The following is a 25,741-nucleotide window of genomic DNA, read 5'->3' as shown; positions in this document are numbered from 1 at the left end:
TCTAGCCAGCTTTCTATCCACCTTATAGTCCATTCATCCAGTCTATACTTCTTTAACTTGCTGGCAAGAATACTGTGGGAGACCGTATCAAAAGCTTTGCTAAAGTCAAGGAATAACACATCCACTGCTTTCCCCTCATCCACAGAGCCAGTTATCTCATCATAGAAGGCAATTAGGTTAGTCAGGCCCTTGGTGAATCCATGCTGACTGTTCCTGATCACTTGCCTTTCCTCTAAGTGCTTCAGGATTGATTCCTTGAGGACCTGTTCCATGATTTTTCCAAGGACTGAGGTGAGGCTGACTGGCCTGTAGTTCCCCGGATCCTCCTTCTTCCCTTTTTTAAAGATGGGGACTACATTAGCCTTTTTCCAGTCATCCGGGACCTCCCCAGATCACCATGAGTTTTCAAAGATAATGGCCAATGGCTCTGCAATCAAATCCGCCAACTCCTTTAGCACCCTCGGATGCAGCGCATCCAGCCCCATGAACTTGTGCTCGTCCAGCTTTTCTAAATAATCCTAACCCACTTCTTTCTCCACAGAGGGCTGGTCACCTCCTCCCCATACTGTACTGCCCAGTGCAGTAATCTGGGAGCTGACCTTCTTTGTGAAGACAGAGGCAAAAAAAGCATTGAGTACATTAGCTTTTTCCACATCCTCTGTCACTAGGCTGCCTCCCTCATTCAGTAAGTCACTTTTCTTGACTTTCTTCTTGTTCCTAACATACCTGAAGAAACCCTTCTTGTTGCCCTTCAAATCCCTTGCTAGCTACAAATTAAGTGACTTCTCTAGGATTACACAGCATGTCTGTGGCAAAACCCGAATTTCCCAACTTTCAGGCTTGTGCTTTAACCACTAGACAGGTGCTTCTCTTCACAAACAATACATCCTTCTCTTCCTGTTTCAAACTCTTCTACAGATTGTGCTATCTACACAGTAGCAATTTTTATCCTGTTTAAATATTTTATGACTACATGAGTTGATTTGCTATTATTTCAGCCAATAATTACTATACCAACAATTCATTGGCAGCTATGGAATGAAAGAATACCTTCCTCTCTCATAAGCTGAATACCACACTCAAAAGTATAGCCAGGCATTTGCCACTTAAGCTATGATGTGTGCTTTGCAATGGTCCCTTATATTGGTGTGAGTGTGTGTGCATGCCTGCATGCACATGCATGCAGAACAAATAACTGCCCAAGCTCAAGTTACACCTACCCACCTATGTGTGTTAGCTCGTCACGGTCAACCCTGGGATGAACACTGACTTTGGGACTACTCATAGGTTAAGTACTTTGCCGCAATGGGGCCAGAACGCCAGATTTTTAAAGGTATTTTAGTTATCTAAAGATGCAGATAGGCACCTAGCAGGATTTGAAAATTCACACTAAGGCATATCTGCAGCTTTAGGCACGTAAAAACCTTTAAAAATCTGGTCCATAGTGCATAAAGTTAACCACACACCTAAGTCACTGCATGATCAGAGACTTAATTGGTCATATTCACTATTTATTGATAAGTGCTTGAATGGGGGGAGGGGAGAGAGAATGAGCAAAGGAAAGATATTTCGCTGCTTCTGGTGGAGTTTATGCCTTCTTCAAATACTAAAAACAAATTACTCTTATCCCTGGCTGATCAAGTTGTTAGCGGAAAAACAGCTGTTGATTTCAGTATGAGCTGGACTGAGCCCAAGAAGAATGCATCAGATTGCACTGAGCAGTAGCTGTTTTCAAAGCATTTTCCCTGGTGAGATCATCACAGGAGTCTTGCAAAGGTCCTTTCTCACAGGGTGAGGGCAAGTTAATATCAGATAGCGTGTACTTTTCAAATACTTGCAATACCCATGGGTCTATTAGTAACTGATTTGTAGCAGTAGTCATAACTGTAGTAAAATGACAGTAGCACCTAGAAGTTCTAGTTGAGTTCAGGGCCCCATTTGTGCTAGGCATTATACAAACACATTGTAAGCAACAGACCCTCCCCCCATAAAAAAAGAGAGGGGAAGTGACAAATTCTACAACTGTGCTAATGTGGCTCATGGGAGTGGGTCAATAATAGGCATTATAAAAGTTCTTAATGTATTTATGACATTACTTGCATTTTTTAAAGTCCATTAATATGTATTTACAACGGACAGCTTAATGCCCTGGAGTCATCCTCTATTATCCCAGCTGTCACACATTTATGACAAAAGCGTTTCCTCTTGTTTTTAACAATCAATATTAGAAAAAGATGCAACACACAGAGCAATACATTTAATTAACAGTTAGGGCTGTGAAGCCTGTGACTCCAGTGGGAGTTTTGCCTGAGCAAAGACTGTAGGATGAAATCTTAAGACCTCGACACTGCAAGGAGCTCCCAGTGGAACAAGACTCCATCTGTGCAGAGCTCTTTGCAGGTTTGGGGCCTACAATAAAATCAAGAATGTTCAGAAATTAAAGCTGATGTTTCATTTAGCCCTTTACATGGGAGTATTAAAAGAGGATCAGATCTACGCATACTGTTACGTATCTTTTGGTCTACAATACCTAGGAAAAGAGAAAAGGTTAATGCTAGAGTTTTAGCGTCTACGTTAAATTTCCTTATCCCACTGTTTTTTTGTCAAACTCTCAGTACATTTTAAAGATGTTTTATTTTTGTGTTCACTAATATGATTGCATCCTTGCCTGTCAGTTGTTTTAGAGCTCTCTTTTCTGCTTTGGCACCAGCAGTTTCTAGTGGACTAGTGAAACATTGTAAAACAGATCTTTAAAAGATCCATATGTATTCACACAGATCCATGAAGCAATGCACAGGGAAAAAAGATTATGTTACTAATGGAACATAAATTGGTGTCATAGATTACCTTCTGAGCTACTTTGGGACTGAATCCTGAATTCCAGAAAGTGAATTCCAAGCTTATAATAATTCACAACCTGATTCTAAGACTTACACTCATCCAAGTCAGGAAACATACCACATGACCTATCTGTCCAATCAGAATAATATTTAATATTCACAACTAACTGCTCATGAACAATGCCATGGACTAAGAATTACTGCAGAATGATGTAGTGAATAAATCTGAATAATGAATGAAATCAAGAATAGATTTGTTCACAGTCAGTTCATTGTCTTTTTGCAGGCAATTCACAAACATAAAGAGGCAAAATTTATCAAATAAATTATTCTTTACAATTATCACTCAGCCAATCACCATTGAACCCTAAGTTTTTCTATCTACAGTTGATAAACAATGTATTGTAAAATTACTGTTCATTAACATTAAACTATAATTCAGATATACATACCCAAATTTTTCTCTCATTTCACACTGGTACAACAGTATTAAAAGCTGTTAGAACAGAATTTGATTCTTAACCACTAATTCACATTAGTTTTCAACATCTCTTGCCAGTAGTCTCCAAACAAAGCTATTTTCCAGAAAAAAGTTAAGAGGCTGTATGAGAAGGTATTAAACAGCATATTTCGCAGAACAAACAAAATCAACCCTGCCCCTCAGTTTAATTCAGATTGAAATCAATAGGTGTTTTACTACGTAATTGAGGACAGAATTGAGCCCAAAGTAGGTATAACATTATAATCATGAATGTATGTGTGACAGCTGCTATCTTAGCCAACACAGCAGGGGCTGTACCAAGCACTTCCAGAGCTAAAAGATTGAACTGGTATAGGTTGAGCTAAAGAGACAAGGCTTCCCAGATGACAGTTGAAACAACTCAAATTCTCTGCAGATTGGCTCAGAAGGGGACCTATAACATTTTCAGTAGAAGGTTACATATAAACAAAACTTGAACGATCAAGCACACTCTAATATGTTCAAAGAACTTGCCAAAATAAGAATCAAGTGTTTTTCAAATGAAAAACCTTAATACAAAGCATAGTCTACATCAGTGGTCACCAACGGGTCGATCGCAATCGACTGGTCGATCCTGGAGCCTCTGCCAGTTGATCATGATCTCTGGCCACCAGAAGCCGGCAGCGCAGCGGGGCTCATGCAGGCTGCCTGTCTTCCCTGGCCCCATGCCACTCCCGGAAGCGGCTGGCTGCTGGCACATCTCTGTGGCCCCGGGGATGTGTGTGTCTGAGTGAGACGGCTCTATGCGCTGCCCCCGCCCCCAGCATTGTCCCTGCCATGCAGGGGCAGCGCTTGTGGGTGCAGGCAGTGCATGGACATGAGAGCAGAGACGCAACAGCAGCCAGCTGCTTCCAGGAGCGGTGTGGGGCCAGAACAGGCAGGCAGCCGACCGGGAGCTGCCTGTGGTAAGCGCAGCCCGGCTGGAGCCTGCACCTTGCACCCCCTCTTGCATCCCAACCCCCTGCCCCAGCCCGGAGCCCCCTCGTAAGGGTGACCAGACGTCCCAATAAAATCAGGACTGTCCCGATATCGAGCAGTTTGTCCTGCGTCCCGACCGAAGTATGGTCGGGACGCCAATTGTCCCGATATTTTGTTTCGGGCGTTTTTTTTTTTTTTTTCCTTGTTGCTCTGGGCGATGGTGACAGGCAGGGGAGCGCCTTTTCAATTGTTACACTCACCCGGCACATTCAGGTATCAGCGGCATTTCAGCGGAGGGTACTTCCTTCTTTGGCGGCAAGGCTTATTACCCGCCACCGAAATGCCTCTGAAGACTCCGACGGGTGAGTGTAACAATTGAAAAGGCTGCGGCGGTCCCGATATTTTGGCTTCTCGTCTGGTCACCCTACCCCTCATGTACCCAAACTCCCTCCCAGAGCTTGCATCCCGGCCTGCACCTCAACCCCCTGCCCCACCCAGACACTCCTCCCCAGCCTGGACACCCCACAGTTGAGAATGTTACACTGATTTGTGACAGTCCCTGAAGGATTTTGGATCTATAAACCACAAATGACACTAACAAAAAGTAAAACTCATGAAATGTCCAGTGGATTCTATGAGATCAGGTACTGTGTGACCATATGACCGCTGCACCCAAACTCCCTCCCAGAGCTTGCACCCCTCACTCCTGCACCCCAACCCTCTGCCCAAGGCTCAGCCCAGAGCCCACTCCCACAGTCCGAACCCCTCGGCCCCGCCCAGAGCCTGCACCCCCTCCCACACCCCAACCCATGCCCCAGCCCAGTGAAAGTGAGTGAGGGTCGGGGAGAGCGAGCGGGGAGGGGCCTTGGGGAAGGAGCGGGGCAGATCCTGGGTTGATTTTAAATTCAATAAGGGATCTTGTGAGTAAAAAGATTGGAGACCACTGATCTACATCTTACGCTCACTGGGCAGGTATTCACTGTTGGTTTTAATCAGTTATAAAGGATAATGAATAAGTATTTAACATGTGGATGCTCAATAAACATACCCCTGTTGCTTAGTGCTGAATTATTTAGCTTGCAAGAACAGTTCATGATTTGTGGCTCTTCCTTTTTACAAAGTACTTGGTCAGTTTTTGTCTCTTTCACAATACAAACAAAGTGTCCTTTGGAGACTGCTGAAACATGTCCAATTGCAGTCACAACAATCTAAAAAAAAAAGTAAAAATACAATTGATTACTTGCAATATTTATTAAATTGCCTTTCTGTCTTCACACAAGTTCAAACTATATAAAGTGCAGAGAAAAACGACCATGTCTGAAGCAGACAGATTCACCAGAGGCCTGTCAAAGGGAATTCCAAGCAGGGAAGGAGACAAAAAAGATGTTGATGAGAGCTACTGCACTACTGACTTGTTAAAATCAGAGGTGTGTGAAAAGAGAGAAAAAATATTTTTGAATATTTTCACAACTGTTTAATTGAATTTTGCTTTGACAGTGTTATGCTCCTTTACATTCCCTTTTCACAAATATTTGTGCAGGTCTGTATAAATGTTCATGGAAAGTTAACTTTTGGGTCTATATCCAAAATGCATTTAATTACAATATAAAATCTGTTTTGTACTAAATTGGTTGGAAGTAATTTATAAATGTTAGCTCATGCAATCAAGAAACAAAATGAATATCATACAAATTGGGTGGCCAACCACACAGCTCAAAAAATGAATACTCAAAGCAATACTTGTGGTGAACAGATAGTGAGCAAATCCATAAATCAAAATTTGTTTGCAAGAGATTCCAAACAATCTCAGAGAGTGAGCAAATTAGTACAAAATGCAGTCTGTTCATGGACAATTCTCCAAAGGACAAAGGGGCTGAGTTTGCCCAATATATTAATCAATATGAATTGTTTACCCCACTCAAGTCAAGAATAATTGGTCAGGTGATAGTGGTAGTGCTGATTGCAGGTGGGACACTTGTAATGGTGGCAGGAGCAGTAAGAATGACACTTGCATCTGAATAAGCTAAAAACAGCTTTAGGCCTCATAGTGTTTAGCAAACATACTTCTATCTTTTTCTTATTGCCAGAAATATGTCTCAGAAATGGAGGGAATATAGAAAAGAGAAGCAAAAACAAACATGATGCTAGAGTGACTGATGTATGAGGAAAGATTAACAGAGGTAAAGATGAATAGGCGGGCAAAGAAACAACTAAGCTGGGGGACATGAAACCAGCCTACAATGATTTAAAGAATGCGATCAACGAGGAGATAGAAGAAGTATTTAAGAGGGTACAGGGGATATATCAATATAAAGGGATGAAATTAAGACTTTTGAGACTGAACCCCAGAAAAAAAATTCTAAAAGTGAGATCTACTACAGAAGGAGCGAAAGCTGCACTGGTATGCATATATAAAACTAGACTCCACAGTACATATTCTTTTTTTTGTGCTAACAGGAGGACTCTTTTTGAACTCCTATAGAATTTTAAAAATAACTCTGTAGTGCACAGAGCACTGGGCTGGGACTCAGGAGACCTAGGCTCTCTTCCCAGTTTGACCATTGGCCTGCTGGTGACCTTGGGCAAGTCACGTCACCTCTCTGTGCCTCAGTTTCCCCGCATGGGATATCAATGCTTACCTCTTTTGTAAAGCATTCAGATTTACTGACAAAAAGCACTATGCAAGAGCTAGGTATTAATATTATTATATATCAATTATTAGAGCAATTTCTATAGAATCTTACTGATTTCATCCCTATTAAGTTCTCTGTGGGCTTTCATCTATACATATATTCCATTTCTCATTCCTAGGATCCTGTGATTTTTTTTTCTCTATTCATTTTCATTTCAATATTTTTGCAAACACTAGTGTCACGGTCTCAAAGATCATGTTTGTATTTGTGTGCATATGCTGCCTCGTAGTCTGACTTCTTATAAAACCTGGAATCCAGTTAGTGCATTTCATAAATACTCCCTGGACAACGTAAGTGATAAAGTCACAATATAACTAAATCACTCCCTTGGGCAGCATAATGAAGTACTGAGTCAGCACAATAAAGCAAAGCCTTATGTCCCATCTTGTGGCTGAGAAGAGAAGAGGTATAAGGGGAGCATCTATCATATCTATAAATTCACCCAGTTCGAGTATCCACTATATTTCAGTTTTTGAGATGGACAGGTGCTCGTTTATGGAGTGTACTGACCAAAAGAGGAAAGTTACTGTAAGTGATGCAATAGCACATTTAAAATGACAAACAAATACACATAAAACTGTTTTTACATACCTCGTTTCTTCCAGTGAGACCTATCTGGATTGTAAGGCATTCATCAGCTTCATGTGAAATTTTAACCCAGTCCCTTGAGTTATTTGAATGTGAACAATCTCCTTTTAAAGTGCACCTAAAAATAATATCACATATACACACACAAAATTTCACTAGTCAATACTTCTTTATACTAGCTTCAGTACCAGATGCAGTGCTGTAATTTATTCAGTATCTTACTGATTTTTAACAGGAACCCATCTGCTACCACAAAAAGCTATAGGAAAACAGTCAGACAAATCTTCTAGTCGTATTTAGCATTTCAAAATAAATACACAACGTAGTCATTTATGCATTTAGGCCCTGATTCAGCAAAGTATTCTGAAGTCAATGGGACTTTGTTTAGAAATGCACTTACACATCTGTGTTAAGATGGTCTTAGGGGGCCTGAAGTCTGGTCCAAAGCCCACTGATGCCAATGAGACTCTTCCCACTGACTCTAATGGGCTTTGGATCAGACCCCTGTCTCTGACAAGGTATAGCAAAATATATTTTGCTAGCATTAAAGTATAAATTAAATCAGAGGTGGGAGGGGTAGGCACATGAAGTTCAATTAATATCAAACTGTTGTAGAAAATATACACTGTAAATCAGACTGCACAGAAGTATGTTTGGACAGAAGACCATGGAGCAACTAGGAATTTTTGAAATATTTTAAATAAAGCATTCATTTCCAGGAGGCAAATAATAACAAAACTATTCAAAACTGGTTTGTTTGAACCATGTGGAATGAAAAATATGATGCCTCAATCCCGAAAATACTTATGTGTATGATTAACTTTACTTAAATGGAACTACTCAAGTACCTACAATTAAGCATGTTTGGGGCTTTAATTAATAAAATTCCTCAAGTAACAGATCCTGACAGGGGATTCAATGAGATTTTTCAGGGATCACTATATGAAAGTATGTTTAGACAAACAATTATCCTAAAAGGAAAAATGAATAAAAGACTGAAGAACACCCCCCCTCCAACCCAAGGTGCCTAAAAATCAAGATGTTGGCAGCACAAACAGAATCTAGCAAGTGGCCACTTTCTGTGTGCTCTAACTCAGGAAACTGAATTCCTATTGCACCAGAACCTGCTGAGGCCCTCACAGACAATGCTCAGATCCTAACCTTACTGCAAGAAACTAACAATGTGGTTGACAAGGTTTCACTTGAACTAAATGGGACGAATTCAGCTCTCATGTACACTCTTGCAACCATACTGACTTCAGTAGGATCACACAGGTGCACAGGAGAGTAATATTAGACCCACTGAGTGAGAAGTTTGATCAAAGGTGCTCAGTGTTAAAGAAAGAAGGAATGCAAAGCTCTGTATCTATTGTATCTTGCAGTTTATAAACAGGGAGACAGACTAACTTCAGCAATATTAGCAGAAAGACAGAGATGAGTTTAAGACTGAATCTCTTAAATTATATCCAGGGCAAAGATATTTGCCTGAAGGGTCGAGAGTGAAAAACTTTCTTCTAGATTATCAGAATATCTAATTTATGTGATTTAAATAAGAAAATTCTAACACCTACATGGCAAAAACAAGAAACGATATTTCCTGAGTTCTGTTTGTTTCAGGCCCTGGACAATGTGTCCTTCTCTGCCCTAAAGGTGGCCTTTAATGCTCATGCACAGTACTAAAAGGAAAGGTGATTTTACAGGAAACAATGACAATGGAAAGGTATAACACACAGAGCCCCATCACACCAAGTTCTTATTACTCCCCAGTACCAACTGAAATGATGCTTGACATGTTGGTAAAGCACACTTACTTAAGGGTGAGATGATCTTGTTATATCCCTATCCTTAGGCCTGGTCTACACTACAGTGTTAACTCAACATAAGTCGCCTTGCCTCGACCTGTTTATGCACGTCTACACTCAAATTTGACTCCAGCCAAAGTAAGAATCCCATTACGGCAATGTAGTAAAACCACCTCCCTGAACGGTGCAGAGCCATGATCAACCTACTCTGACTGATGCAGTGCGAGTGTGGACACTGCACGACCTGAGTCAACCCTAAGAGTCCTCCCGCTACTGTCCCACAATGCCCCTCTCCCTGCGACAGTGATTGCTCTTCTCATAATATTAAATTCCACTGCCCAAGGATGAAAGAGACCAGAAGCCTGCCCCCTTCCCTCCTTGACCCCCCCCCCATTTTTGAAATGCCCTTTCCTAGTTGCCTAACTTGACGAACACACCCGGCAGCTCACTCAGCAAAGTTCTATTTTCGGAGAATCAGAGTATCTTTATTAGTTTCACACCAAATATTACAGAATGCATATTGGCAGTTAAGAAATCAAACAGTACTTACAAATGCACATCACGCACCCCAGAATTCAGAGAGTGTCAGAAAACACCCAGCCATATTTATAAAAGTACAGCAAGCACCACACAACTCCTAGTGGCAGAGAAAGCCACAGGCACAGTAGTATTTATTATTTTGCAGCAGGCACAAGGGAATAGATGCCAGGAGGCAAAAACCAAAACAATACATACTTTAAACTATAGAAGAGAGACACTCTCTCAAGACAGCAAGAGAGAACACTAATGTGGCTAACTGTAAAAAGGAATCTTTAAAGCCTCCCTCAAATATATAGCTCCACATTGGGCTCCTGTAACAGCCCTGGTGTCAGGTTGTTCAAACTAGCAGACAGCCACTCCACCTTGCCCCTCCATCCTGGTGGCAGCTTTTCTCTCTTTGCCTCACGTATATGATGCCTATACAACATGCAGCTATAACCACTGGGATTTTTTCCTCACTGAGACTAGTGAATAAAACACCAGCAACCCTTCAATCTACCAAAGAACATTCCACAGTCATTCTGCACCTACTGAGCCTGTAGTTAAATCTTTCCTTGGTGCTGTCAAGGTGGCCGGTGTACGGCTTCATGAGGCAGGGGAGCAAGGTGTAGACTAGGTCCCCCAGAATCACTACAGGCATTTCCACATCACCAAAGGTAATCCACTGGTCAGGATAGAATATCCCTGCATTCAGCTTTCTCAGCCGTCCTGTGTTCTTAAAGATGAGAGCATTATGCACCTTCCCTTACCAGCCTGCATTGATTTCAATGAAGAAGCCCTGGTGATCCACTAGCACTTGTATTACCATAGTAAAGTAGCCCTTTCTGTTGGTGTACTTACTAGCAAAGTAGGCTGGTGCCAAAATAGGGATATGTGTTCCATCTATCACCTCGCCACAGTTCGGGAATTCCATGGCTTCAAATCCATCCACTATTTCTTGCACATTGCCAAGAATCATAGTCCTGCATAGCAGGAGACAATTAACAGCCCCACACACTTGCACAACAATGGACTCCACTGTGGATTTTCCAACTCCAAAATGATTTCTCACTGAACAGTAGCAATCTGGTATTGCAAGCTTCCAGAGCATGATCACCACACTCTTCTCTACTGTTGGTGCATCTCTCAGTCTGGTGTCTCTGCACTGGAGGGCTGGGGAGAGCTTGGCACAGAGATCCAGGAACATGGCCTTTTGCATCTGAAAGTTCTGCAGCCACTGCTCATCATCCCATACCTGCATTACAATGCAATCCCACCAGTCAGTGCTCATTTCTTGGGCCCACAAGTGGCGCTCCACCATCTGCAGCTGCTCATGAACACCACCAACAACCTGGAACTTTTGTTTTGCTAGGTCCATCAACAAACTCTCCTCAGAGACATCATCATCGTCCTCATCTTGGTTGTTGCAGTACTTCCTGAAGGTCAGCGTTCTTTATTTGCAATGGTCATGAGACTAGTGCTGAGCTCTGAGGGCTCCCTGCTTGTGTCAGAGACAGCAGACACTGAAAAGTACCACACAAGTTTGTGGCATTTTTAAAAAAATGTCATAAAAATTATGGAACGTGGAAGGTACTATGGAATGGAGAAACTTGCATGTTGGGAACTTGACACCTAGCTTCCCAAAATGCCTGGCGAATCATTACTATCCCAGAAAACACTGAGAAAATGTCCCCAAAGGCAGTGACTCAGGTGGGGGTGAATGGCCACCTGGGATACCTACCCGTGGTGCATCACACTACATAAACACAAGCACTTCTGGTGAGTACACACAGCACCAACACAAGCAGCCAAGTTTACTCATAAACTTTGACAATTATACATTGACATAACTTGCAATGACTGCAGTTTGTAGTGTAGACATGGCCTTAGCCCATACTGTATAAATAATAAATTGGGATCTAACAAAGCCACATAATTTTTTTGATCCGTTGGGTACTTACAAGTGGCTACTGGTATCTGACAGACAGTTAACAGCTATCAGCATTCAGATTCAGAAAATTACTAGGGAGGGAAAGAGCTATGCATTAGAAGTGAGAAGGTGAGGGTATCTGGAGCCCAGTCACGATGGAGGCAGAGAGCTGGGACTGGATCAGTGGTACTGTAAATGAGGGAGCTGGGACGTGGAGGGAAGGGAGGACACAAAGAAATTGATGTGAATGACTGGGAATCTTGAAGACGGGAGTAAGTTTAGAAGGACAGAGTCTGGCAATGGCTGCGAGCGAGTGGCAGATTTGACAGAGTCAAGGTGGCATGGTCCAGTTTAAGTATTTGCAATTAATTTCACAATGAGATTTGCAAAATGCATGAATTTGTGTACAGACAGATGCAGAATTGAGAATTTGTCGCATCTTTACCAAAAACGAAATATTAATTCTGTTAAAGATCCCTTTTTACAATGTGCATCACTTCATTCATATACCATGAAGAGCACTATATCTAGATGTACAGATTCATTACTGTATGATTAAGTTAATAAAGGACCTTCACCTAGTTTACCACTGTGTTAACCAAAAAGTCATTTTGGTTTACTGTACTTCATCTCTTTATCATCTTGCTGCAATATGCTGGTTTCCTGGTGCAAAAGCACAGCCCTTTCTGAAGAAATGTGGCCTGATTTCAAAAGTGCTGATCAACTCATTTCCCACTGAAGTCCAGGGGAGCTGCAAGTGCGCAGTACATTTGAAAATTAAGCTGCTCTTCAATAAGAAAAATAACACAGATGTGTTAAGTATCAGAGGGGTAGCCGTGTTAGTCTGGAACTGTAAAAAGCAAGAGAGAGTCCTGTGGCACCTTTAAGACTAACAGATGTATTGGAGCCTAAGCTTTCGTGGGTGAATGCCCACTTTGTCAGATGCATGTAATGGAAATTTCCAGGTATAAATATGGAGGCAAGGTTGTATTCTTTTCCTATATGAAATGCATAAAAAATATTAGCACCTCCAATTGGATTCATTCCAACATACTTCAGTTAAGCACAGATTTACATGTGGAAATTAAATACAGATCCAGATGAAATGCTCTATTTTGTTATTAAAAGTTTTGACAGACTGAAGGGAATGTATGCACTAGCCCTTATTTAATGAAAAAGTAGAAAAAAATTTTTTTTGTTTCATGTATACAGATGTGACAAGATGTACATATTTTCACATCAGAACACCATCATTTAAATCAATACTGATAATTTTATCCCTTTAAAATCAGGAGATGATAATAAGTTTTATTCAAATAAAGGGAAAGTGTATTTAAGACAAACATTTATCCTTAAGTAAAAGAGCAGATAAGGATAAATTATTGTACAAAGAACAATATCTGCTGACAACAACAAGTGTAGTTCTGGCACATGATAAAGATGTATTACAGAGTATATTGTTTTTAGTGTATATGTAGAAACTTAAATAAAAACATTTGTTAAAAACATCTCCACCTCTTTTTCTAAAAATTCACTTTTCATCCTCAATTTGCAAAAACAAATCCATTAATATTGAAAAATCGTGTGGGTGTTAAGTAGGTTGCATATTACAGTAATTTGGTTTCTTAAAAATGCAGATTTTCTTTCTCTCCAACAGATGGAAACTTTTGGTGATATCTCTCCCCTTCATTAACAGGAGATTTACTGATTAATAGCTCTCATCTATTCTATGTGTAACTTCTCACATAGAAAACCTGAAACCTGAAAAGCTCAATAAGGGTAACATAAATAACAAAAGAACATAAAAACAGGAACAGCCATGCTGGGTCAGACCAATGGCACATCTAGCCCAGTACCCTGTAGTGGCCCATCCCAGATGCTGCATGGGCAATGAATAGAACCTGGCAAATACTGAGTGATCCATTCCCTGTTGTCCAGTCACAGCTTCTGGCAATCAAAGATTTAAGGACACCCAGAGCCTGGGGTTGCATCCCTGACCATCTTGGCTAATAGCCATTGACGGATCTATTCTCCATACTGATGGACCTATCCTCCATTAACAACATAGTTTTGGTGGAACTTCTGTTCTGGGTCAGCAAAAGACAACTTGGATAAAACAACTTAAAAGATACTTGATTACTTTCCACCAATATCCGCCTATGCCTGGGTCTTCAACAGCAGTCTGTTAACATCAACGCAAAACAAACCGGATGGGATTAAAATTTACAGCAGTCTGCCAGACCTGCCCATGCAGCTTCAAACAAAGCAACAAAACTAATGGCAAAAATGGGAGATGCTTAGGAAGTTGTTCCCTACTGACCTAGAAGAAAAATCTTCCTAACATTTTGCATAGAGAATCAGACAAGAATTCTAATACAATGAACCCTAACTGCTGAAGGAGATTCAGGACTTTATTTATATTTTCACATACAAAATATGCCTAGCATTAAAAAGAGGGTCTCTAGATACCTGTTCATGATTTAATACAACAAGTGATTTTTTTAAAACAGAAGAATTCACTCTTCTCACCAGTCCTACATAAATTTCATCGGGAGATCCTAAATGTCCAGAGGTTAACACAGCCCCTGGAAGGCGTGGAGCCCCTTCTCATATAACCGTAAACATGTCATATATTTATAGCTAGAGGGCTTCATAAAAATTCCCCTATAGCTGAAGACACACTTAGGGCTTGTCTACCCTTAAAACACTACAGTGGCACAGCAGCGTTGCTGCAGCTGAGCCACAGTAGCATTTCAGTGTAGACATTACCTACACCGATGGAAGAGGTTCTCCTGTTGGTGTAGGTAATCCATCTCCACAAGAGGTGGTATCTAGGTTGACCGAAGAATTTTTCTGTCACCCTAGCACTGACTACACGGGGGGAGGGTAAGGCTAGTTTGATTATGTCTCTCAGGGCGTGAATTTTTCACACCTCTAAAAGACATAGCTATATCGATATAAATTCCTAGTGTACATCAGGCCTAAGTATATTCTGAATACAGCCCTGAATTATTAAAAAATAACATTTAATTATGTTTTTGTATGAAAGTCTAAAATATCAGACAATACCTTTTGCTGAAATGACACCATCCACAGTGTGGATCCTTTGCAGATAAACATTTTTTACAGGAACCATATTTATTGCAGTTTGCAACCTGTATTCTTCTCACCTAAAAATACAGAAAGCAATAACTTACACTGAACCGTACTAGCTCTGCTCAAAAAGGGCAAAAGGAGTAGGGGATCCAAAGATATTTTAATATTTATACTAATCAGCAAATTAACATCAGTACAAAATTTGCCCTGAGTTTTTCATGAACCTCATAAAATGAATGTTTATTCTTTGCCTTTAAAAAAATCTACAGAAAGCAAGTGATGTACTTAAAAAAAAATAGATATCCACTGGATATCTATGGAGTTTTCTCATTAGTTAACTCGTAAAGTAAGGTAAATTTTAGTCTGGAAAACTAGCTATTAGGTTCTAACTTCTGAAAAATCCCATGTTACCATAAGTGGATACGGGAGAAATACTGGAGTAGCATAGTGAATTATGTAGAATAGAAAGGGGCATGTTTATGATGAATCTTCTAGTTTAGCAGAGAATGGATTTTTGCCTCTTAAAAATCAAAAATTTGAATGTTGCAATGAGTGTGCATCCAAAAATGCATGTGCAAAAAATGCATCTCTGCATGCAAATAGATATTTGCATGTATGCATTGGGTAACTACACATGCAAACTGGTACAAATGCATGGAATTATGAAACGTGTTCAAAATTCCATTTTAGTGTGCAAAAACAGGTTATTGTGGATGCATGTATATTTGAAAATTTGTCTCTAATATTCCAATTAACCATTTTCAATATGAAATAATTTAAATGAAAACTATGAACATTATTTATAAATGCTAAACTTTTTCCTGATTCAAAATATTTGCTTATAAATGGTATTGCAGGCATTAAGATTGTTTGTTTTTGTTTATTGTGGTTTTGCTCAGGCCCTCGATCAACTCTTATTCAAAATATATACAAAAGAACCCAATTTATTTGAAGGTGTCTGAAATAATTAGAGGATCAGATCATTAGGGGAATTTACTAACAAACTTAAGTCTGTACTCAGGATCAGAAGTCTCCTTTTATGAAAGATCTTGCTAAGCCCCTAAGCAAGGTTTTGGAGAGGTATTTATTCCTAAATGTTTCTCCATAGTAATTTGCTCTTCCAACAAGACTAAAGAACATCAGGCTCTTTCTTCTAAAGATCTAGACCTATTTTTAGAACAGTAAACTTTTGCACTTTGAGATTCTCCATCCTTGAAAGTCAAGGGGTGTCTATAACAATCTGTAATCATTCTGCTAGATTTTAGGGTAAAAATATGATTTTCACTGGCACTGAAGAGACTTTATCGTAAGGGAAGGTATAAAGGTCATGGGTGAAATCCTGCCCCACCAAAATTAATGGCAGTTTTGCCATTGACTTCAATAAGGCCAGGATTTCAAACCCATATCTCGAGTTAACATAATTCAATAGTACTGACTGCAATGCCTGCTACCAAACGCCGCACATTATAGAGAACTAGCCCACTGGCTCAGCGCTTTGTTCCCACAGTGTTTATGAGACTTGTTCATCAGCAGGTCTTCTATGCAGCTTGTGTTCAGTCGTGACTGGTTCAAACACTCTAGTCTCGATCCAGCAGAACACTTAACCATGTGTTTAACTTTAATCATATGAGTACTCCCTCAATGGGAGAACATAAAAGTCATCATGGGTTTAAGTGCCTATTATGAGCTCTGCGGGTCCAAAGCGAAACTTTGGGGGATGCAGCCAAGCTTTGGTTAACTGCAGTTTGGATAATCAAGGTTTGATTGTAATTCAGTTGAAAAGCTCTACTTATACAATAACAGAAAATGTATTAAAGTGTTCAAGATAGCAGTTAATCATTTAATCATTTTACCTAGTATTGTACCAACCTTGTTAGCAAATGCCAGATATATGTAGTCACTATCCACTGGGTCAAGTACAAGTTTGGGAAAAACAGAAGATTCTTCTTCAATTTCATACAAAATCTCTGGGCAGTTCGGTTCCATATTGTCGTTAAGAATAGCCTAAAAACATGAGATGTAAAATTATCCACTAAACCCCTTAATTAACAAGAAGACAGTTTATATTTTAATCATAAATCCTTTCCATGCTCTGACAGTGGCTACATCATTAGATCACTTAGAGGACTTATTGTGATCTGATTTCTTTAGAATGTGTCTGGTTCTCATAATTCAGAAAGTTGGAGGACAAGAACATCAGATCATATTTTCTGTAGCATAGAAACTAGATATATTTTGTACTGAATCTGGATCTTGGAGTAGGGTAAGTAATGTAATTTTTATCAGTATTAAGTAACTAACTGAAATCAACATCAAACGAGGAGGAAGAGAGAGATATGCCCATATGATATGAAGTATGTAACAATTTCTATCGATAGAGTGGAGGGTGAAGGGGTCTATAGTACGAACTAAGGTCTAAGATGTAGACCAGTGGTCCCCAAACTTTTCACATCGGGCCGCTCCTTACCCGTCCATGCCCAGGAGACATACCTGGGCTGAGTCGTGGCTCCCAGGGGAAGAAGGGCAAAGATAGGGATAAGGGAGTCAAGGCTCAGGCCAGAGCTGCAGCTGGGCTGGGGGCCAGGGGCCGAGGCCAGGGCCAGGGCTGGAGCTGGGAGTGGGGCCAGGGCTGGGAGCGGAGCCTTGGCCACGCAGCAGTTGGGGCTGGCAGCAGGAGCCGCACGTGGAGTTGCGGCCAGGCCAGGGGCCGAGGCTGAGGGCAGAACCAGGGGCAGAGTCTCAGCCAGCAGCTGGGACCACAGCTGGGGGTGGGGCCAGAGCAGAGCTGGGGGCAGAGCATGGCTGGGTGGTCCCACCACGCCCCCCCTAAATGTTCCACCACACCCCATTATGGGGGTGTGCCCCACAGTTTGGGGACCACTAACGTAGACCGATCTTATGCCTTCTTCTCTCAAAAGATGGAGAGTGGCCCCTACCCTGCTTCATGGCAGAGGTTCAGCCCCCTAAATCCGTGGGTACTCCCAGAGGCAAAGACTATCTGGGTAGAGGCTCCATGCTTCCACACTGCCACCCAAATCCCAATACTCCCTGTAGCCCCTTGACAGTACAGCTCTTGTCTGAGTAATGCTGTACAGGACTTGGCTCCCCAGACCTCTGCTTCCCAGGACCACCCCTCAAGGGGGAGTTTCCACAGCATGAAAAGGAACCTACACAAGTTATTGCTGACTCTGTCTCCAGTAACAGGAGTTGCTTTGCCCTGGGGCTTTTGGGGTTGATGAGAGGATGCTTGTGAGTTGCTATTCCTCTTCCATATCTCACCCAACCCAAATCCAAAAGTTTCTATGCCTCTTCTCTCACAAAAGTAAAAGGAGTAGGGGATCCAAAGATATTTTAATGTTTATATTAATCAGCAAACTAACATCAGTACAAAATTTGCCCTGAGTTTATTTCTTATTTCCACAAACAAGGCTAAGCAACAGAGACGTGTTCATGGTCTCCACTAAGCTATAGAAACATGAAAGCCTTCAGTTTTATTTAATTATCAAAAATTGGTCTCCAGCACCCTGGAAACAAACAGGAGAAAGTTTTTCGTAGCGTATTCTACTCTACTCCAGCTGTCTGCTTAATAAAAACAAAAAGTAATCTTTTGCAGTGTAGACAGGAAATGCAATGTTACAGAACTCTGGGGAAAAAAATCTCAAATAAAAGAGAGTTGCCTCCCGGGTTAGACAGTGAGATGGAAGCCTTTCATTTCTAAGTTTTTGATTCAAAACAGGCAAAGGTCAACTGTTCAGTAGCCTTAATAAAATGAGTCTGGTCTTGGTTCCTAATGGACAGATAACCACACACAGAAAAGTGTTTTTTTAAAAACAACTAGAGAAATCTAATAATATTTGGTATCCACTGGTAAACACAGGCTAACTAAATGTGGTACAAACAATAAATTAAGGACTACAGGTATTATTTAATTGGCTAAATATATTTGTGGATTTTAAGCAGGACATATAATCTCATCTGGATGTTATTTTGTTCTCTGTGTTCCTCTGTCACCAAGGGACTGTAAACCAATAATTGTGCATTTGAATGTTTAGAAAGTGAAAGTAACAATACTGAAGTTCTTTAAAATGCAAACAAAACAGAATATAGAGATATCCAGATGATGATGTTAATTTACAATATAATGTATAAAATAGAACACAGGAAACATTTACTCATTAAAACACATTGATTAGGAAAAAAATCCCACATTCCACTAACCTTCAGTAACTGTCCATTTTTTGTTCCCAAAAACAAAACTGTCTTGTTAAAAACTATAGTAGCATAAACAGCTGATAAATCAGAATGGATCAAGGTTGGTGACTTTTTGACCGGTGATAACAGTTTTTGCTGAAAATCAGACAAGAGAAGAACATGTGACAAAATTATTCAACAATTCTCTAAAATGCCCTCCCCTTATGGGCCACAATTTTTGGAGGTATTTCTATTCTCAACAGCGTGTCAACACAATATACTCTTGGAAATGTACAGAGAGATGTGACGGTCCTTTTGTCAATCTGGCCTGTTTAGCCATTGACTTCAATGGGACAAAGATTTGACCTAAAATCAAGTACCCAGTGAATATGTAAGTTTATCATAGATTAGCTTCTTTTTATGCAAATATAAGTTGCATATATATAAAATATAATAATAAATAAACAATTACTAACATACATGGGGAGGGAAAGAAAGAATCAAAGCAGATACAGCCATTTATTCCTTGATACACTGTGGATATCTATCCAGATACGAAGCCTGTTATTGATACTACTTCTCTGGCCAATTGTCTACATGTCCACCCCTGCTGTACTATACTGCAAAGCCGCTCTGCTGTTTTAAAGTCTATAATGTCCAGATCTACTATGAATTACTGGCTCCCACTCCATGCAATCCTCAGTGTGCCTTCAGCTGGGTCCATGGAACCCTGCTTCAGACCTGAAATATGTTCAGTAGCCTCTTTTAATGAATGTAGTTACCCAGGATACAGCAGGTATAGAGTCAAACAAATAGGTATTGTTGTTTTTTCTCTTGCCAGAAAATGAAGTGCTTCACCCTTCCTTTTTTGGTTTCCTGCTTTGCAGTAAAGGAAGCTGAATCTTAACATATTGCTAGACCATAAGAACTAGAAAGTGACATACTATTTGTGATATTGTAGGCATTAAATACAGTTTATTCCCTTGCTTTCCTCTCCATCATAACTTTGTTATGCATAAAATTAAAGTTTCCGTATTTAATTTAGATCCAGTAACAGTCTTCATGATGAAAATATAACCCTAAATACTATAACAAAAATTAAAAAACTCTGTGAAGATGTAACTAAGATATAATATTATTATAGACATATTTTAATAACAAATTAATTACTTTATTAACAGGCTGGGCCAAAATACTGGTGTAAGATTTACACTATATAGACAAAAAACAGTGTTTGACCCACTATGTCTAAACTAGGGTTACCATATTTTGAGTGTCCAAAAAGAGGACACTCCACGGGGCCCCAGCCCCGCCCCCAGTCCCGCCCACGCCCCCTGCCCCAACTCCACCCCTTCCCCAAAGTCCCCGCCTCAACTCCGCCCCCTCCCCTGCTTCCCGCGAACATTTGATTCACGGGAAGCCTGAAGCAGGCAGCAGGTAAGCTGGAGGGGTGTGGGGGGAGGAGGCGCGGCCCAGTCTGCCCCCCCCCCCCCCCAACCGAGTGGCTCCCTCTGGCCCCGGCCCCGGCGTCTCCAGCCTGGCTCGGCTCGGCTCGGGCCCTGGGGTGCCGCCCCCGGGCCAGCCCCCGGCTGAGCATCCCCAGCCCGCCCACCATCGCCGGCCCCCGGCCCAGCACCACCGGCCCGGCCCCGGCCTCGCACCACCGGCCCCCGGCCTCGGCCCCAGCCCAGCACCGCCGGCCCCCGGCCCAGCACCGCCGGCCCAGCACCGCCGGCCCCCGGCCCCGGCCCCCGGCCCAGCACCGCCGGCCCCCAGCCCAGCACCGCCAGCCTGGCCCCCAGCCCAGCACCCCGGTTCCCGGCCCAGCACCGCCAGCCCAGCACCCCCAGCCCCGCACCTCCGGGCCTGGCCTGGCCCCCGGCCCAGCACCCCCGGCCCCGAATGTCCCTATTTTCCCGGACATGTTCGGCTTTTTGGGATTTCCCCCCGGACGGGGATTTGAGGCCCAAAAAGCCGGACATGTCCGGGAAAAGCCGGACGTATGGTAACCCTATCTAAACAAAACGTATCTGTGGTCATTTCAATTCCAAGCATCACCCACAATTCTTTGTTGAAACTGAGTGGTAAAACTATATTAATTTATGGAAATGCCTGGGCAACTCCAGCATAAGAAAATGTAGGGCAATATCATTTTAGAAAATTATTTTTATATCATGCAAAAAAATGTACAATTTATTATTAATCGTATTATAGGGCCCTCCAGAGACCCCAACCAAGATGAGGGCTCCATTGTGTACATGTTTTAGAAACACATAGGGTACGTCTTCACTACCCAGATCGGCGGGTAGTGATCGATCTATCGGGGATTGATTTATCGCATCTAGTGTAGAAGCTATAAATCGATCTCCGATCGCTCTGCCATCGACTTCAGAACTCCACCGTGGTGAGAGGCGGAAGTGGAGTCGACGGGGGAGCGGTGGCAGTCGATCCTGCGCCCTGAGGACGCGAGATAAGTCGAACTAAGATATGTCGACTTCAGCTATGCTATTCTCGTAGCTGAAGTTGCGTATCTTAGGTCGATCCCCCCCGCAATGTAGACCAGGCCTAAGTCAGAGACATTCCCTGCCTGAAATGGCTTACAATCTAAAACAGCAAACCTGGACGCTGTTCCTCACAGGCAGATCCCTACACCTGTATGGAGCTTCATCAAAGACAGGAACCTAACTAGCTCCCTTGGAAGGTCTGGTCATAAACAGACAAAGGATGGGAGATGGGAAGCATTATCCTTCCCATTTTACAACTGGGGATTTTAGAAAAATGACATGACTTCCCACATTCACAGAGTGAATCTGTGACAGAGCACGCCAAGTCAAGTCCAGTGATAAGGCCCTCCTCCGACGGAGAGAATATTTTTCTACAATGTAAATCCACTCTCAATTAAAATAGTTTCCTGTCACTTAAATAAGTTACTTTCAATTAGTTTGTAGAAAGCACATTTAGGAAAAAAAAACTTTATTAACTTTGATATTAAAAAATATATATATCTTTTTTCAAGTGGTTGGAAAACACAGAGAGATTGTGATGCATCAGTACAGAAATGTAAAGTACTCAGTTTAGGCATGAGACTTCTGTACAATGGTGCTCTGTTTTAAATAAGGAAATCATATGATTGCAAGCATTTGAAGAAAAAAAGTTAATTGACCTTTCATTTTTGTAGCAGATCAAAGGAAGACAAACTTGAACCATTAGCCCATACAGTGAATTTTAGTTAAGACTGAGGAGCAAGGAGGTCACCAACTGTTCCAAGATTGGATTTCTGGGACCATCATGATTTTTTCAGGGCATGTTGTGCAGGAGTCAGGGGTGAAAGTAAGGTGGTACGGGCTGGTACGGTGTACCGGTAAAAAGTGGCCGCCGGTACCGGCCTGTACCACTGACTTTAAAGCGCTGCCACGGCAGCGTGTTAATGTCATTGCCCCTTTTGCGCCCCCCAGGGCCGCGATTTAAAAGGGCCCGGGGCTCCGGTTGCTGCTACCGCGGCCGGAGTCCCGGGCTCTTTAAATCGCCACTGGAGCCCCAAGTGGCGCGGGCCAGGCAGTGCAGATGGGCTGGCTGGGGGACGCTGACCCCAGCCCCACCCCTTCTACCCAAGGCCTCACCCCTTCCTGGGCAGCAGGGGGCAGAGCTAGCCCCATACCGGTAAGAGCTTAATTTTACTTTCACCCCTGGCAAGAGTGAAAGGAAGACAAGCTACTCCAGGTGTCTTGCAGAAGCTGCACAGTTAGACCCTGGAAGGAAGGAGGAACTACCTAGACATTGAAACACTATAGTGACTGAGTTTTATTTTAACTTATATACTAGTAGATGAGTGGTGCCATTCTTTAGCATCCTCTCTTTCTGACTGAAGAAGCAGTCCTAACAAGTTTGAGAAAACATCACCCCAATTCTCCTTGCTAGATGGAGGGGCACTATAATATTAAGCTTACATGGATGATGAAAGGTTTGGTGGACCATCAAAACAAAAAAATTGCCTTCACTCTTTTACAGCCTATTTCCTATCTTGTCCCCTCCCTTTGGGGTGCAGCTGCTGTTTCTTTCATCCTTTTTTCACAAGCATTTAGTTTTTTAACCAGCCCTTTTACTTCTTCCACTGTGACTAAATGGGTTATAGTAGTGCAGGGTCTTCCCAGGCTTTTCCTTTCATAAGTAAAACCAATCTTGAGTCAGCCCTAAAAATGTATTTGGAGCTTCCTCTATGCTTCATTAGTCATACTTCTCCTCCCTTCCGTGTTCCTCTATTCCAGAACATTTCTGTGACATAGGGCCAGAAAGGGTTACACAACTAGCAGGCTAATTGACCCAGATTCAACCTTTAGAGACATATTAGTAGATAATGATTGTGTTTGAGGTTGACAGTGTAACCAAATGGTTCCTGTCTATCCCTGTATTCTGTTAATTCAAAGATCAAAAGGATATGTTAATATTTAGGTAAACTGTGAATGTTGTAATATCATTGACTTTATTTCTCTTTTACAGGTAGTTTCTACAAACTTCAATGGTAGGAGATGGGCAATTGCCTTTTATTAATCCATGAAGCTAATCACTGGTGGTTCTTAGGACATAGGAGGTTACGTGGAAGACACTATTGTTCACCCAAGGACTGCACGCTGTCAAAAGGCTGCTAGATAACTATAAAAAGAACCCTAGACCCTGATCCTATCATCTCAGATCTGCTTAAGCTTCATCGGGGAAGTTTGAGTTGCAAGACTGAGGTCCCCAGCTCCAAACTGGGTCACCCTGACATTGGACTATAACTTATAGAACTAATTCTGAAAGAACTTTTTACAACTCTGAAGCTCACCATCTCTACTATGAACTGACCTTAGAACTTTATTCATATCTGTATGTATAATGATCTTTTAACCAGTACTCACTCTCTTTTCTTTTTTCATAAATTTTAGTTTAGTTAATAAGAACTGGCTGTAAATGTGTATTTGGGTAAGATCTGAAATATTCATTGACCTGAAAACACTTTTTATATACGATGAAAAAGGTTTTCACTAATCCTCATCATATTTGACTAAGCTGTCTGGGTGGAAGCTCAAAGCTGGGTTGCTTTAAGAGAACTGTATTTCTGGCTTCTGGGTAACCAGTAAGGTATTGTAGAAGCTTTTCTGTTGCTGGCTCAGTGAATCTAAGTATTAGAATAACCACCAGTTTTGGGGATTGTCTGCCCCATTCTTTGCAATTTGCCCTAATTAAGCAATCTCAGTGTGGCCGCCCCTAGGGCACCGGTCACAACTTCCAAGATCCATAAGAACACAAGAAATTTACCCAGAAAAGACCATCCTGTCCAACATGGTTGCTCTCTCCAGTTCTTAAATCCTTTTCTGCTTTAGTCTATACTCCTCAATCTCCTTCACTTTCACAAACAAACCCAGATGTCTCCTGGATTAATTTAGACTGTGTTACAACCACCTCATCTTGTAATGTATCCTGTTTATGACCCTTTGCATGAAATCACTTATACATGTTCTATAATTTACATCTAGATTTCTTCCACTTTGAGTACAGCTGTGACTGCTAAATTCATGCCTCTATGTTCTGTCTTGATTTTATTTAAATGTTTTAGAGTGCAAGCTCCTTGGGGAAAGGACTGTGTTTTCCTGTTTGTACAGCTCCGAACTTACTGCAGCTGCTCAGTAAGTAAAGATACAAAGCCAGATCCTTAGCTTGTGTAAATGGACACAGCTCTACTAACTTCACTGGAACTGCACCTATTTACAGCAACTGAGGACCTGGCCCATAACTCTTCATTCCTTTTTGGCCCTGCAAAATAGGCCCTATTTTAGTTTTGCAATATATCAATAGCAGGTAGTAAGTAGACTCTCTCCTTTAGTATGTTCATTCCCTTGAAATAATTATTTAGCAACCGCTTTCCACCTAGAACAGTCACAGATAAATCTCAGAATAGAGTTTCTTGCCTAAGCTAAATTGATTCTGATCATTCATCTAGATTAAGCTAGGGTTACCATTTTTTAAAATAACAAAAAGAGGACACTCCAAGGGGCCCTGCCCCCACCCCAACTCCGCCCCTTCCCCGCCCCAACTCCGCCCCCTCCCCTGAACGCTCCACCCCCCTGCTCCTCCCCCTCCCCTGCTTCCCACAAATCAGATGTTCGCAGGAAGCCTGAAACAGACAGGCAGGCAGCAGGTAAACTGGGGCGGGGGGGCGCAAGGAGGCGCGNCCCCGCCCCAACTCCGCCCCCTCCCCTGAACGCTCCACCCCCCTGCTCCTCCCCCTCCCCTGCTTCCCACAAATCAGATGTTCGCAGGAAGCCTGAAACAGACAGGCAGGCAGCAGGTAAACTGGGGCGGGGGGGCGCAAGGAGGCGCGGCCCAGTCCGACCTGGCTCGGCTTGGGCCCTGGGGCGCCAGCCCCGGCCCGCCCCGGCCCCGGCGGCTCCAGCTCGGCTTGGGCCCCGGGGCACAGGCACAGGCACCGGCCCCGGCCGAGCGGCTCCAGCCCCAGCAGCTCCGGCCCGGCCCGGCTCGGCTCGGGCCCTGGGGCGCTGGTCCCAGTTCCAGCGGAGTGCGCCGGCCCCGTCCTGCCCCTGTCCCAGCGGCTCCAGCTCGGCTCGGGCCCCGGGACACAGGCACCGGCCCCGGCCGAGTGGCTCCAG

At 42.4% G+C, this 25,741-nt stretch overlaps 1 protein-coding gene across 1 annotated transcript in view; it reads right to left on the bottom strand.

The window, feature by feature from the left end:
• PLXNC1 (plexin C1) overlaps positions 1-25,741 on the bottom strand; it is a 102,791-nt gene that overhangs the window by 68,459 nt on the left and 8,591 nt on the right. Inside the window, exons 2-6 of the mRNA XM_034772823.1 lie at positions 19,125-19,253; positions 16,776-16,910; positions 14,880-14,980; positions 7,563-7,677; positions 5,327-5,486 (exon numbers count right to left, since the gene is read on the bottom strand). Of these exons, the coding sequence (XP_034628714.1) occupies positions 5,327-5,486; positions 7,563-7,677; positions 14,880-14,980; positions 16,776-16,910; positions 19,125-19,253 (640 nt within the window). The remainder of the gene's footprint in view (positions 1-5,326; positions 5,487-7,562; positions 7,678-14,879; positions 14,981-16,775; positions 16,911-19,124; positions 19,254-25,741) is intronic.

The sequence above is a fragment of the Trachemys scripta genome, chromosome 1 (genome assembly GCF_013100865.1).
Source record: "Trachemys scripta elegans isolate TJP31775 chromosome 1, CAS_Tse_1.0, whole genome shotgun sequence".
In the NCBI taxonomy this organism is placed as follows: domain Eukaryota; kingdom Metazoa; phylum Chordata; order Testudines; family Emydidae; genus Trachemys; species Trachemys scripta.
Note: the sequence above shows the minus strand (reverse complement) of the source record. Positions and strands in the feature narration are given on the sequence as shown.